The 15,999-nt window shown below is 36.6% G+C and overlaps 1 protein-coding gene across 3 annotated transcripts; it reads left to right on the top strand.

Moving 5' to 3' along the window:
• The first annotated feature begins 1,675 nt into the window (after window positions 1-1,675).
• On the top strand, window positions 1,676-14,158 carry mcoln2 (mucolipin TRP cation channel 2). 3 transcript variants are annotated; one of them, XM_007887202.2, is made up of 15 exons: window positions 1,676-1,986; window positions 2,296-2,372; window positions 2,502-2,749; window positions 3,577-3,750; window positions 4,002-4,161; window positions 4,583-4,676; window positions 4,819-4,915; window positions 5,298-5,397; window positions 5,977-6,089; window positions 6,709-6,858; window positions 8,111-8,212; window positions 8,302-8,424; window positions 9,446-9,652; window positions 9,980-10,059; window positions 13,231-14,158. In XM_007887202.2, exons 3-15 carry the CDS (start codon window positions 2,612-2,614, stop codon window positions 13,262-13,264), a joined length of 1,572 nt encoding a protein of 523 aa, XP_007885393.2. In that variant the 5' UTR covers window positions 1,676-1,986; window positions 2,296-2,372; window positions 2,502-2,611; the 3' UTR covers window positions 13,265-14,158. The 3 variants fall into 3 exon arrangements, with proteins under 3 accessions (XP_007885393.2, XP_007885392.2, XP_007885394.2); XM_007887201.2 differs by having other exon boundaries at window positions 2,293-2,372; XM_007887203.2 differs by lacking the exon at window positions 2,296-2,372.
• The last annotated feature ends 1,841 nt before the right edge of the window (window positions 14,159-15,999 follow it).

Below are 15,999 nucleotides of genomic sequence, written 5' to 3'. Positions count from 1 at the left end.
AAATTCAAATGGTACTTACTTGTATGCTAGAGGGAAACAAGATTTTATAGAGGAATATTTGTTTACTGAACTAATCTACTCATTCAGGGTAACTACTTGTTCAGTTTACTCCATATTCTTCTTGCTATATTTAATCTGGTCTTTGTAAAGAAAGTGAGTATTGCATTTCTGGTACCAGTCTGTAATGAAACATAATTTCATGTTGGTCAATAATTAAACAGTATGAAACTCCAGACAGCTAACAATGATTGCGTAAATTTGCAAAAAGTACACAGCCTAAAATTGTTGCATTTAAACTACAAGTTCATGATACATCAGCTTCTATTTATATAGTAACCCTTCAATCATTGGAGTATCTCAGTGTACATAATCCTATCAATGGAACAAATGAGAAGCAAGCTTGGTCCTCGAGTTGATTTAAATCTGGAGTATTAATTCAATGATATGATCAAAATTTTGTTCCTTTGATTGATTAGTGACCACATTTAATGGGACTCAACTTGTCACATTATATGAACAAAATGTAGCTTGTGCCTAATTTGAAGTCTCAATTGCAAAAAATAACTTCATTCAGTATTCTCACTTGAGTGTCAGATGATGAGTGTTTTCTTGTTTCCTGTCCAAGAGATGGAACAATTCTGAGCAAGTTTCTTGTATTTTACTAGTTTTAACGCAACCAAGCTTTGTCACAACATCCTGTTTCAGGAAATGAACCAGACAAAGTTGTGAAAAAAATTGGTGTTTTTTTGTCATCGTGTGAACAATTAATGTCTTAAAACATTATAAAATGTAAATGTTTTTTATCACATCATAATATCTCAAATAACTTCATGCCAATCGTAATAACAGGGAAGTCTGCACTCTCTGACGAACAAGCAACAACAAATTACATTTGTATAGCGTTTTTTACATTGGGCAGATATCCTAAGGCACTGAACAGTCAGGGATTTGGACCTGAGCAGGGTGTTGGAAACCGGGATGATTGAAGGCAGGGAGGGTAGAGGTAGGCAGGAGGTGAATGACAAATTTAGTTGAACACAGGGCCAGGACATGGGGAGAAACTCCCTTCTCAAATGGTGTCATAGCAAATCTTGTGGTTTCAATTTCTCTTAAAGGACTGCACTTTTGTCTGTATGAGGACTTTGAACTCCAGTCCCACATATGAGGTTTCAACCCATATCTTTCTATCTCAAAAGCCAGAGTCCTACCAACTTAACTGAGCTGCCACCTCACTGGCATTCAGTATAACAATGTTTACTTGTTTTGAAAAAAAACTGAAACCCAAAGGAAAAACAAGTAACATTTTAAAAATGCTGCGTTTTGCCCACAAAATTTACAGTCAATTCACTTGCAGTAACTTCTGGGAAGCGCTTTTTGAGACGTCTCAAAGGTGTGATAAGGCACTATGCCAAATGCGAGTATTAGTAATATAAGCAGCATTACTGGTGGACACCTTTCCATTGCTTCATTATGATTTTCAAAGGGAGCAAATAATCTTCACTTTAGGTAAAACAAATACAGTGCATGGCCTTATCCTTTTCGGTCTGTTTTCTTTAATCAAACTTCCCTATGTGACTTTTGATCCACAATACTGCAAAAAAAAATTAGTCGACGTTCCTGTTTTGCATGTGACCTAAGTTTGCATGTGATTGAGTGACAAGGTTCAGTCAGTGCCACTTTGGGTTTGGGAGTGACTGACCAGCCCTGGACCTGGAGGCTGGGATCAGCTGGGATCACACACACACACACAGTGTTTGCTGAGCCCAGGTTATAGGTCGAGTCCGGTGGCAGCTTTGCTTTCAGTTTCCCTCAAGGAGCCTCACTGATCACGAAACCAGCGAAAGAAGAACATCAGAGAGAGAGAGAGAAAGTCTCCTCCATCCACACTTTTCTGCCTGCCCTGACAACAGCCTTGACGTGTCTACAGTTAACTCACTCTCTTCAAGCTGACTTCCTGGAAAAACTACTAAGTTAAAGAAAAAAAGGGTAAACAAACAAACAAAAATACATTTTAAAACCCAGGGCACTAGCCTGCTGTGCTGACTTCCTTTCCTTTTAAAAACAATCTCTCTCCAAACCCGGTTATACACTGTTTGCCTACAACTTCTTTATGGTCCTTATCACAGCACCATCCCTATCAGCCGACAGTAATGTTATTAGTCGTGTATTATTTGTTTGTTTAAAACTATTTAGGTTGATGCCACCTGTTTTATTATAATATTATCTCTCTAATTATTTATATATTTTCATATATATATATATAGAGAGAGAAGTCACTATATCCTTTTCTAGTAGCCACTGGCCATAAGACTTCAAAGAGCAAGATCGATCAATTGATGCCAACAGTGAGTGTATCTAATTCAGCATTCCAGGTGAGCTCAAAAAGATTGGGAATAGATCAGTTTACCCTGATCATCTGTGCTCTATGTTTAATATCCTGACTTTAACTTGTTACAAAATAAAAAAAAGTGATTCTGGATTTTCTTGACATTTCTCATCAGAGTGGTTCCAACTGATATGCTTCACAGAAGTTGCAATGAGAATGCCTGCAAAGTGATTTGCTTTGGATGACCCAACTCTCTTATTGAGCACCACAGTGTCATCCCCAGACATGACCAGCGAAGAGATCAATCTGAAAGCAGATCTAAGGTTTTTTTTTATGAGCCCATGTGAAAAATACAGAGCCAGGTGCCAACTTCCTTGGAAACTTTGTTTGCAGCTTTTGAAAATAGTTCTGGTCACAACACAGGTAATTGTAGTACCATTTATATCAGCAATCTATCAACTTTTATTTGCTCTCGGTATATAGTGACAATATAGTGTAGGGGGAGAGCTGCATTGTTGGGGGTGCCGCCCTTTGGATGAGATGTTTAACTGAAGTCCCTTCTGCCTGTTCATTAAAGATTAAAGATCTCCTGGCACTGTGCAAAAGGAGAAGGGAGATTCTCATGGCATCTGGCCAACAATCCTCCAAATAAAGTTACTCATTCAATTCAATGTGCAAATTGGCCACCGTGTTTGCCCACAAATAAACAGTCACTACACTTCAAGTAAGATCCTGTGAAGCGCTTTGATTTGTTCTCTCAAAGATGCGATAAAACGCTATGCACGATTTACATAATATTAATAATTAAAGAGAAAGGGAATGGTAAATGGGATTAAAAGATCTGCCAATAACTGATCAACTGGTAGAGCATGCTCGATGGGCTGAATCCCTTCCTATTGAGTTTGTGCTTTATAATGAAGCTCTATGCTACAAACAAAGTAATGGTGCAATCTTTTATTTGTGCTGCAGTTGTTGCATTGTTCAATTCCTCTGGTGATGTACTTTATCATTAGTTCAATAAACCTTGATATTCACCATATGTTTATGATAATTGTTAGTTGGTATATTTTACAGTAATCACAAATCATCTAATACTGTGTTGATATTACTATTTTTCATTTTTAAATGCGCAGTCATATTTCAGTGGTTAAATTTTTTGTGATGAGGTTGAAAGCAAGTTAATATGAAAGTTTATGAGATGATGGAAACTTTCGAATTCATGGTTCAATAATGACTGTTTTCTCTTTCAGTTGGTTTTGTTTGGGCTGAGTAACCATCTGGTTGCATCATTTAAAGAAGAGAACTCATTGGCATTTAAACACCTCTTCCTTAAAGGATTTCAAGGTGCTCGAGAGGATGGTAATAGCTTTGCTGTATATAATCGGCAAGATGTGTATGATAGCATGTTTTATGCAATCAATCAGGTATGTTAAAACAGAATTTTATTCGAGCTTAATTTGACTTGAAAATGTACACGACAACCTTATTATAGTGTGGTTGTCTATGTTCAATATCACAGCAACCACATTATGAAAAATACAATGCATAGGGAACCAATATTATTGTTCTTGTATATTTGCATTATGTTATTTTTTCTGTCTTTCATTTCTTTTCAATTTTACTATGCAAAAAATGTTTCAATATGTGTTCCGCTTTTGTCCCCTTACCCCCCCAGTACCTGCAATTACACAATGTGACTGTTGGAAATTATGGTTATGTACAAGATGAAAATAATCTAACAGCGTTAACAGTCTGCAAACAGCTGTATGTGAAAAGTCCACCCGTACCTTCAGAGAACGTGAACAGATCAATAATTGATTCAAGGATTGAAACCGGTGAGAAAAATGTTTAAGGAAATGATTTGAATAGTACAGAGAAAAAAATAATTCATTCCATTATATAAAGCACCCTCTTGACTACCTCAATTGCACCAGTGTGATATTTCTGACAGGTGTCCTTTTGGCTGAGTTGCTAACACTGTCACCTTTGGGTCAGAAGGTTGTGGGTTTGCTTCCTGGCGATCACTTGTCTTAGTCCCATTGGTAGGTTACCAGATTGTAATATAAATCAATTGAATCCTTTGAACTTAAAAAAAGTGTTCACCAAACTGAAAAATCCGTACCTGATTTACCTGTTTCATCCAGACAGTTTATAACATATTTGTGACATGGTCTTTGAGAACCAGGAGGATATTTCTATCCTTGGAAAATGTAATTCTTATTATAAATGATAACACTTGAGTTATTTTATTCCCAGATTGCTTGAATATTGAGCCACTTATTGCAGCAAATAAAGTCTCCGAAAAATGGGAAATGAGCAACTCATCGTTTTTTATTTTGGAATTTTACAGGTAAGCGTATTTATAATCTCTAACTGTGAATATCAACAATAATAATATTTAATGCTGACTGTTCAACATTGCTAAGAAATAAAGCTGCCTCTGTGCTTACAGTTTCCCTTGTTTTCCTCTTATATTGCATTGGTTTTTTTAGGCTTGTACAAATAGAAATCTCATTTAGACTGAAAGGAATTGACTTACAAGCCTTCCAATATAATGAATTGCCAGATTGCTATGAATTTTTGATTACCGTAAGTAAACGTTTTCTTTCTCCCCTCCCCTTTCATGTGAAGATGGTGTTGAATAGGGGAGATGTAAAATAATAGTGATCAAGATTATATAAGGAAACTAAGGATTAAAGTTCAAGTAACAAGCCAAGTACATATTGACTTTCTTATTTGGATACAGTAATTCAATTAGAATTTTCAGCCTAAAATTCATTAAAAAGCACTTAAAAACACTTCTTTGTTTGTTGAAGTGTTTTGTTGAATGAGAAGGTTAATTCAAAATCTATTCCTTTTAGAATCTTGAATACTTCAGTAAGATATTTGCTCATGTAGGAAGATGATTCAGCTCCTTATACCCTGACAAAGTGTAAAGTATACCCAAAAATAATATTCTCATTTACTTCAGATTACTTTTGATAATACAGTCCACAGTGGAATCATTAAAATATTTCTGGACAGTGATGCTGCAATTCAAGAGTGCAATGACTGGGATATATCTGACTCCCGTAAGTACTCCATGTTCCAAATCACAAGACAATGAAAGTTATTTTTTTTCCATGAATGTAACTGCTTAAAATAGTTTGTTCCTGTTCATCCTATGTTGAACAAGCAACCATACGCCTACCATTGAATTACATTTCAGCTTATAATCTAAACAGCTTCTGCTGTTCTTATCATGACAAAGCAACCAATACAATATAAAATTACATTTGTATAGCGCCTTTCAGGTTGGGAGGACGTCCCAAGGCGCTGAAATTAAATTTTTCACCACTTTGAAAAGTATCGTGGGGTCCATTTCAGGTTCAATCTTTGAATTCCTGTACAATTAAAATATTGGATGTCGTGATGGAGTTAGACTTATTCAGCTTGGGATAACCTTTGCATTAAATGCAGGTATACATGTTTTGACCCTTAAGAGCCAAGTGCTGGATTAAATTTTTAATACTAGAGCAATGTACCCAGTTGAAAACATTAGATTTTATTGAAATAAAGTTTAAAATGACGTTAGATTTCTTAGGGCCTTATATTTGGCACCTACACACGTGGGCACATTGTGATTAAGAACAACTCTATTTGTTTTTCAGTCTCCAAGAGCTCTCACTATATCTTGATCTTTGACGTTTTTATCATGCTGATTTGCTTGATGTCACTTATTCTTTGCACGCGGTCTATTATCCTTGCTATATCACTGCAAAAGGTATGTTTGTGCTGCATTTATTGTGATGTACAAACCTCACTGTATAATAAACATTTGACAAAGTATTAATTCACTGTTAAAATTTGTTGCAGTTGAGCTGCACAACACATTCCTGTACATTATAAAGCTTTAACGTAAAAAATGATCAAATAAAAAAAAAAGGAAGGAACTTGGCTTTTTGGTGTGGCCAATACATGAACTACTAGCTGTTTGTAAATATCACTTATTTCTTAGGTGTGGTGATAGGCAAACAAAAACAGCAATGTGTTATAGCTCTTCCGGTAGGCACTGGTTGCCAGTGCTCATGTATGTATGGACCCGTACCTAGGGCGAAGAGGCTAGAAACAAGGAACATGTGCCAATGGGGAGAAACATTTTTAAAAATTGGGGGAAAAAAAGTCCAATGTTTTATAATTGTTCATAAAGGAACAAAGTTCATTATTTAGTGATTTTTTTTAATTGCAAGCTATGGTTCCTTTGATTCCCCCAGGGCAGTTTACTTTCCGAGTTAAACCTTTGCATTTGTTATTAGAACAACTTTCAAATGTTTTGGTCAGAATTGGAATTCCTTTTTCCACTCGGTATGTAACACATAATGAATTATGCTTTGTGGTTCCAGAGATTTGCAAGTTTCTTTCTGAGGAAATATAATTTCAATGTGTGTCTGTCTGATCGTTTGGAGTTTTTGAACGGCTGGTACATCATGATCATTATCAGCGATACGATGACTATAACTGGCTCCATCATGAAGATGGAGATTACCGTAAAGGTGAGAACTGAAGAGTGTTAACACGGTGTAAATTAACAATCTTTAGACTCTTTACATTTTCACATTTCTTTAGAATATGACTTTTTTTTCCCTTATTTTTGAGGGGATTCCACATCTCTCTATTTTCTCTTCAAGTCTCTAGCCAGTGCACTACCTGTCCTCTCAGCCCCCTGTTAGGTTACACTTGGACTTGCAGGTATATAGAAGTGGCCATAAGACTAGTCTAGATACGGAAATTATATTGACACAAGAGGATACACATCCAAAAAGTATGACTGCACATAGGAGGTGCAGAATAAATTATAATAATTATCCTTAGGTTTATTTATCTCTGATACATCCTTACATATATTTTAGCTCTTTGATATTGAGCTATAGCAATAACTTCGCATTTTGTGCAAAGTTGCAAAGTCATATCATCTTGTGAAGCCCTTTCACATTGAGAGGACGTCTGAAAACACTTCACAAGATGCACTGTATTTTTGTAGGCAAACACCGACAACTATATCCAGCAGTGCTCAGAGATAATGTAACCTATTTACAGGTGGACAATAGCTTATCAAACGTGAAACTACTTCAAATAAATGTTATTCTTTCAAGGGAGGATATTCTGTTCCATTCACAAGATAACAAGATTAGTTCGGATGAAGAATGCCCTTCAGCCCATCTGATTTCATCCTTCCAGAATATCTACCCTCCCATCACATGACTTTGTTTGTTCCATATCTCAAGTTTTTCCAAGGAACTTCAGCTAAGTAGGAGGCCCTTTGTAAGAAAGACATTATGTTTTTGAGAAACATTGGCATGTTTCAAAACAAAACACTTGCAAAAACCCACAAAATACTGAGAATTGAGTCATCAGCAGTTCTGCAAGTGCAATCCACCAACCTTTTTAAACAAAATACGTTTCTTTTAAAGTCAAATAAACTTTTGTGTCCCTGGTTTGAGGTGATACGGAAGCAGGAAATCGTTATTGTTGTGGGCAGATATTTGACCTTCACAGTCTTAGGGTTATGTTATAATCCTGTTGTTGGCTGATTATTGGGAAGTGTTCCAAAATCTTAATGTTATCTGACACTTTAAAGATTACTAACCATTTTTATACGTTACTGAGGCATTACTGTCTGATAAATTGCAGAGCTAACAAAGATGAGAATCTCATACTGCCAATTTTTTTAGTCTGATCAAGAGTTGAACTCACCTATTGGCATTACTCTAGGTGTGTGTAATAACTTATGGTTTTTAATTTCAGAACCTCACAACATATGATATTTGCAGCATTTTACTTGGAACCTCTACATTGTTTGTTTGGGTTGGAGTCATAAGATACCTGGGATATTTCCAGAAATATAATGTAAGGATCATTTCAGAATAATGATTTTTTTCTAAATCTTTTTCTGGTATTCAATTCAGAGCTTAAAATGTTTTCCTGTGTACTCACAGGTGCTCATTTTAACAATGGGAGTGGCTTTTCCCAAAGTACTGCGGTTTTGCTGCTGTGCAGGTATAATTTACCTTGGTTACACATTCTGTGGATGGATTGTATTAGGACCTTATCACGCAAAGGTAATCATTGTCATCTTTTATTAATTCATTTTAAATGACTTACAGATTTGTAGTGTTATAGGGACACATATATGAGCAAAAAGTTGTTTTTGTTGGAGTTCTTTGTAATAATAATAATAATCCTTGCATTTGATATAGCGCCTTATCATGTCTTTGAGACATCTCAAAGCACTTCATAGAATATACTGTAAAATGTAGTGACTGTGTGTTTTGTGGATGAAATGCGCAGCCAATTGTGCACATCAGTGTTCTTCCTACAAATAGAGGGAGTGATAAGGTTTTCCATAAGATGGCAGTGTTGTGACAGAAAACATTGATACTAAAACAGGCAGCATTAGGACTAGGTTTACCCATTGCTATTTGGTGGTAAAACTATATTGCAATTTAGTTTTAATTTGCTTTTCACAATACTTTGCAAGCAAATCGTACCATAGCCACTCAGATGAAACTTTTTTTGCCATGTGCATCAACATACAGCAGTTCACAATACTATTGAAGGAGGATTTTAAGGTCACACAGAGTTACATCATGTTGGGTAGATTCCTATGACACAGAAACAGGCTATTCAATCATCCAACTAGCCCCACTAAACCTCTTGATTCAGATTGATAACATTCAAAACTCAACTTGTAATTGGTAAAGCTGTGTAATTCTTTTGTAGTGATATCCACATTAATCTTGGATCTGTTGTTGCAATTTTGTTCTCTCTCTGTATAGGGACAACAACAAGATATAAATAATATTTCAATTGGAGAATATATTTTGCAACAATTGTTGTATTTGCAGTTTTTGTAACTTAAATTCCATCCTCCTCACTCAAGGGGAATGTTGCTCCCATGAAATCTCAACAGACACAGTTGATGGTGTTCCTTGGTTGAGTTGCAAGAAATGTGCTTAGGTTAACACAAACTTCCACGCAGTCCTGAGACTTTTACTTTAATGAAAAAAAATGTATGATTAGGAACTTTCCATCTAAGTATACATATGTTGATTGATTTAAATTACTTTATTTTTCTTTTAGTTTGAGAATTTAAGTACCGTTGCCGAATGCCTTTTCTCTCTGGTCAACGGCGACGACATGTTTGCAACCTTTGCAGAATTACAGGAAAAGAGCAATTTACTTTGGTTGTTTAGCAGGCTCTATCTCTACAGCTTCATCAGTCTCTTCATTTACATGATTTTGAGCCTCTTCATTGCACTCATTCAGGATACTTACGAAACTATCAAAGTAAGTAATACTTTTATTCAAAATCAGAAAGTATATCTCTTTTATGTCACTGTTACCAGATTTACCTCTCCAACTGCACCTGGAGTCATCTTCCTCCATCCCTTTCGCCCTTTGTTCGATATTCAACACCCATCTTTGTGAGCGCTCTGTGTTGTTATCCTACGTGAAGGTTGGTGTGTTGCAAGTTTTTATTGTTCATTTCAGTGTATTGTGTCTTGTTAAGATTGGATTACCGATTAGAATTGGACAACTGCCAGGTTCTGTGATTCTCACGTTATCTTCAAATCATTAGATGCCAACCTTTGCATTTTTGATCTGATTTTCTAGAAATATCAAGAGCATGGATTTCCGCAGACTGATTTATACACCTTCTTGAATGATTCCACAGAGATACCAAATATCAGCAGGTACGTATGACAAGACAAGACTTGTGGATAATTCTCTGTAACTGGTGTAATCAGTTTGCGTGTCTGAGATGAGAAGAAAGGCACAGAGCCTCAACTAGTTTACTTTCTGTGTTGCCTAGTGAGCATTAAAGCTGGCAAAATCAAATGCAATTTATTTCTGCATTTTGAAATTCTTCTTTTTCAAGGTCAAATATTTTACCTTAATATCGGTAACCAAACATATCAGTTTTTAAGGTTCATCTTCTAAGATCTTGCTTGAAAACTCCATGTCTTCCTGCCCTGCTGCTTGTAATAATTACACAAAAGGATTCTGCTGGTTTGATAAGATATTTAAATATATCCATTTTTATTCATTGCCTCCATTATTATCTGTTTCTTTGCTCTGATGCGATCTCCATTAATGTACTTTTCTTTATCTCTAACACTGTAGATTTATCAATTTTTATTGTGCTCTATTTAAATCTGTATAACTTGATCCTAATGTGTAGCTGCTGAATCCAAATCATCTCCAGATGCTTTGGTTCCACCAATTTATGACCAAACCTGTGGCCTCTTATTGAAGTGACATTGGTGCAATGTTTTTGAATTCAACGCATATTGTGTCATTGTTATGTCCTGATGTATTAGAATCATAGAATTGTACAAAAAGAGGCCATTCGGCCCATCGAGTTTGTTCCGGCTCTTTGAATAGAGCAATTAATGTCAATCCCACTCCCCAGCCTTTTCCCCATAATCCTGCAAACCCGTCCTCTTCAAATACCCGTCCACCGCATTTTTAAAAGTAGTTATCGAATCGGACTCGACCACGCTTTTAGAGCTGTTGCTTGTACAGATCATATGGTTTGTTGCCAATGTACAGTGTAACATTAGATGTATAGCCTAACATTACTAGGTATTAGAGACTTCCATTGTACAGGCACATGCACAACGTGGACTCAGAGGAAACACATTCAATTAATACAACCCATCTAAGTGATTGAATTAATATTTGCAGGCAATGAAAGTGGCAAATAAAATTATTATTTCTGCCCCTAATCACTATTGAATGCTTCTTTTGGAAGTGAACGCAATGACATAATCAAACTTTGATACTCTGACACACCAGGGAAAAGGGAGAAAATCAGCGAGAAAGATGGTAGGGGAAAAAATGAAATTGGCTTAATTCAAATAACATACTATGAAATAGGTTGAGATGCTTTTCCTTGTAAATAAAACTCTCTGCCAACCTGGTTTCAAATTATAATTCTTAGCTAGAGAGAAGAGTGTTTTTTGTTAGTTCAATATTGCAATAATTTGCACTGATTGAGTGGTATATTTAATTCCAGTCTCGCTACAGGTCCACTCTGTGTGGTTATTATGATTGACAGAAGTTGAGGAAATGCAATGTTACTTGATGATGGTGTTTACCAATTGAGCTGTATTAAGGCAATTTATTTTTCTCTTTATGAAAGATAAAATCTTTAACCCGGAAAGGTCAATCAAACAGAAGAGGAAATCAACAGAGAGGAGCGCTTTGTAGTGTAGTCAAGTATTATTATAATTCTGCACATTTTCTACAGTGCATTAATGAATTGAAGGCTTTTTGAAATGACCAAATTCCAATTAAAGATTTGTTATGAATATTATGAAGTGCAAAAATCAGAGAGAAGTGTTCCTCTTAATGGAATTGAATCTCAAAATCTCTGTAGCGCTATTATTTTAGTGCAAAAAAATGAAAAGTTCTTGATGAGCTTATACTTGATATTAGGAAAGAATATTATTGCTTGCACTTGAATCAAAGTTGAATGCTCTGAAGCCAAACTTTCCATTTTATTACTTTGCTTTGACAGTCCAAAGGTATCCACTTTTACCCCTGCCTTAGGCAGTTGTTCAATCCTTTTTAACTACCCACAACTGAGGCAGACATTCAAACAATAATACAGAATACAAACCTAAGTTTATTTACAGCTTGGTGACAAATATACACGTCAAGTACTAGAACCTAGTCCAAACAACATCTACTGTTCCAATTCTTAAAATTATTCAGCTAATCATATAAAACTGATATATTGTTTTCTTGGATTCAGAATGGCTTAAACAAGGAACTGTAGCATAGTAAGTTAGGAAATGAAATTTTCAAAATTTATCAGCGCCTTGTGTCTCTTCATACTAAGTTTGATCCTGCACTGAAATAGTACCATTCCAACGTTCAAAGAAAGTCAACTCCACCAGTGTTATACATTTTGTTTGACCCAATCACTGGCTAATTAATTCTACTTATCAGCAAAAATCAACTGGGGAATTGGACTTGTGCCACATAATAGAACAACTACAGTGTGTATGTAGCCTTACGTTCAGCCCCATGTGTCACTTTCTGGGAGATCATGTAAGCTCCACTGCAATAGGGAAAGCCACATCACTCTTTCACAGCACCAAGCCACCTGTTTGAATGGATCCCAGTGGAACAGCTGAATTGGAGTGCAATTTGGCTGTGTTATACTTGGATTTTCAAGCTGAATTTACACTGCTAATGATGCAAATTGATCATGAAAATCCAAATATAATGCAGGGATATGACTCATTTGAGAATTATGATGCCTGCACAGTTATCTTATCTTTTACTGAGAAGCTACAGTTTTAGAGATTTTGCGTTTACAACAATACCTTGGAAGTTGATTCACTGGCAACTCTTGTTATGCAGGGACGGAAACTTCCTTTCAGTACACTGTAATTTTATGAACACACAATGAGAAAGTTTGAGTTTGACTCAAGTTTCTGAGGTTCATATTTTTATCTGCTTCAGTACTTTAGTCATTCCAGCTATAGCCAGAGGTGTGAATTTATCAATACCTACGCAGAAGGGTTGCACTGTTTGGCTTCTCTGTGGAGTGGGATCCTTTGTGGCATCACTCCAATTAATTTGACAGAAAAGTAATGTTTTAGATAATATGTGGAAAGCCAATGACATTTTCTATAATAAAGATTCAGAATTAAATCTCCTGAGTCTTCCAGAGACACGTAATCTAAAATATTAGTGCTTTAATAAACTATTGATAAATACAAGAATGCTCTAAGGTTAGGATGTTCACGATAATTGTTTAATCGCCTATGTTGTAAATAGTTTTCTACAAGATTATTTTTTCTTTCACTGCATATAAAATACTGTTCATGATGGATATGATTTTATTTTAGACGATGGTGTGATGATGACAGGCTGCTAATTTAAACAAGTACTCGAATGAAGGAAGCACAGTGGACCTTATAATGTCATCATATTTGAAGAAATGGCTCACGGGAGTGAATTTACTGGAACCAAAATAACTATCCAATTTGCTGAGCAAATTAAAACAAGTGGTGATCTGGGTAGAAGCGCCCTGTAATTATGTTGATTGATTGTAATTAGTGTTGTTCAGCCGGAAAGGCGGAAATTCATTAAGAAGCTTTACTGGTTAAACACAGTAGCGGCCATCAGAGAATTTTATGGACGATTTCTATATGGAAACCCAGATGCTGTTTTTTTTCCCATTAGAATAGTTTATAATCACTAAACAGTAAACTGTTAATCAGCTAGTTGATTGCATATCCTTTTTGTTTTTATATTTTTTTAACAAGAAACCCTTTGCTGTAAAACTTCTAATTCTGGTCATGTTCCTGCTAATAATTTCTAACTGAGTATTAATTTTATTTGTGAATTACAGATGATATATCCCTTTTGTCGTTTTCATCCTTTGTAACGTTTCATCAAATAAAACTAAGAGCTATGCAAACACAATTTAGTCCAATTTCAAGCTGTCTGGCTCCACTGCCTCCCTATCTCCAGGGGATAATTTATTTTAGAATCTTCACACTTATCTTCAAATTCCTCTTTGACCCACCCCGAAGCTACTTGAGATCTCCTGCAAGTCTATTCACCTGGCTGTTTCTTCTGCTTTGCCAACTCTGGCCTGGTGATTTCCCTTTCTTTCAAAATCCCTATTTCCCACACTCGCCTTCTCTTTGTCAAAGCTTCTTAAAAATCTCTCTTTCCCTGTGCCTTCGGCCCTCCAATCCACACCTCCTATTTACCGCACAGTCTGAAGTGCTTTCAGATTTTCTCGCTAAGTGCCTTGGGACATCCTCCTGACGTGAACGGTGCTATATAAATTTGTATTGTATGAAAGGTGCTGTATAAGTGCAAAAAAAAAGGCTTGATAGATTTCGATAACAAAAACAAAACTTGTTTTTTGACCTATTTAATTTCCCTACATCATCAGACATCAGGCCAGGAGAATCAAAAGTCCTCATCCTGATATGAGCTCATTCTCAAAACAATAGGTGATCATTAACCCACTTAAGTCCTCGCCATTAAATGTAAGCACTTGACATTCTGTACATGTATTTTATTAAACCTCCCTCTGACATTAGATAATCATTGGATTATATTTAATGTTTACTTGCATGCATATTTCAAGGTTACCTTTTTACTTGGGGAAGATTTTTGACTGGTCCAATGGCAAGTGTTCACTGCACAATTGCCAGCTCCCCAATGACTCCATTGGTAAAGCCAACTGCCCAGTGTGTTACAGAACTATACAGACTAGGAATGTCCCAATTTATTCCCATAGCTAATGGGACAAAAACTTGCATTGATATAGCGCCCATCACACAGTGTAGCATCCCAGAGTGCATGAAAGTGCATCTGCATAGTTATATTGACCAGAATCAGTCAAAAAAAGGGGGGAGGGGGGGAAGAGGAAGAATTTGAATCATTAAATGGAATCCACCTGATGTCACCTAGGAGTTAGAAGGGATTCTAAGCAGGAGCAAGGAAATATTTGGAGTGGTATTTCTGATCCTGAATACAATGGTATTTCAGATTAAACAGATCTGTTTGGCCCTCAGAACAACCCTCATTTAAATAGGAGCCAAATATGATTATCTGGTAATAAAGAAGACTTGACAGGTTGGATGATATCGCTATGTAGGCATGTAAACTGCCATTTCTACTTATTTTGCCGTTTGGGAAGATAATAATAATAGTTTTAACCATGTGGTTAGTAGCTGACCATCCTTGCAATATGATACAGCGCCTGATCAGGTTGCAGAGACATCTGAAAGCCCTTTAACCGATAAGACTTGTTCTGTAAAGTGGTTTTGGTCGTGTATTTTGTGGGCGAATCCTCTGCAGTTTCCACGGTCCGATTTGGAAGGGATCCAGAATGTGGCACTGCGGCGCGTGTGGTGTGTGTGTGTGCGGTGGCGGGGGTGGGGTAGGGGTTCAACAAAGAAACAACTACAGTTTTAATACTGGAATATAAATGAACTGAAAATTGAGGGGATAGGTTTTGTTTTGAGGCAGAATGACTCGGAACAACGGGACAGCGTGGGTGAGTTGGTCGGTTGGTTGGTTCGCACTCAACGTGGTCAACTAGCTTAAAACTGGCAAGTTTACATTCCTGGAGCAGTCGACCTTTCCCTCAACTGCCCGCAGTTTTGCGAATGCCAGATTTCGAAATGTTTATCCTGCTCATCCACCCATCCACCCACCCACCCTAACTACATGCCCATGTTCCTCGTGTCTGCCCCTAATCTATTGACTTTGTTGCACATGCCTTTTCGCATCACTGCCTGAACTTGTCTCCACAAGTTACCTCTTGTTAATTGACTCTGTGAAATGGATGCAATGTCGAAACGACCATCGTTTGAGATCTTTCCACATAAACCACACACACACACACACACACACACGTTTTCTTAAGTGAAACCGTACGTCTAAACCAACTCAAAGTCTTTTGAGTGTTGTGTCACACCTCCTTTTGGGGGGTTTTTTTTTTGCACAGTTTTTTTTTTGCACAGTTTTTTTTTGCACAGCTTTTTTTTGCACAGCACACCTGGAAGTCCAAGCTTCACTGGGCGAAGGTTTCCGAGCAGCAAATGACAACAAGGTACCACCCAAATGTGCTGATTGGAGAGAGAGAGAGA

The sequence above is a fragment of the Callorhinchus milii genome, unplaced genomic scaffold (genome assembly GCF_018977255.1).
Source record: "Callorhinchus milii isolate IMCB2004 unplaced genomic scaffold, IMCB_Cmil_1.0 Scaffold5, whole genome shotgun sequence".
Classification (NCBI taxonomy): Eukaryota; Metazoa; Chordata; class Chondrichthyes; order Chimaeriformes; family Callorhinchidae; genus Callorhinchus; species Callorhinchus milii.
The sequence above is the reverse complement of the archived record's forward strand: the minus strand, read 5'-3'. Positions and strand labels throughout refer to the sequence as shown.

Excerpts from the sequence above, each read along its gene's own strand:
- mcoln2 (XM_007887203.2), top strand. The coding sequence starts at position 2,612 with ATGACCAGCGAAGAGATCAATCTGAAAGCAGATCTAAGGTTTTTTTTT. Across the intron at positions 4,677-4,818 it reads TTTATTTTGGAATTTTACAG|GCTTGTACAAATAGAAATCT; the intron begins GTAAGCGTATTT and ends TGGTTTTTTTAG. Across the intron at positions 8,213-8,301 it reads GATATTTCCAGAAATATAAT|GTGCTCATTTTAACAATGGG; the intron begins GTAAGGATCATT and ends GTGTACTCACAG.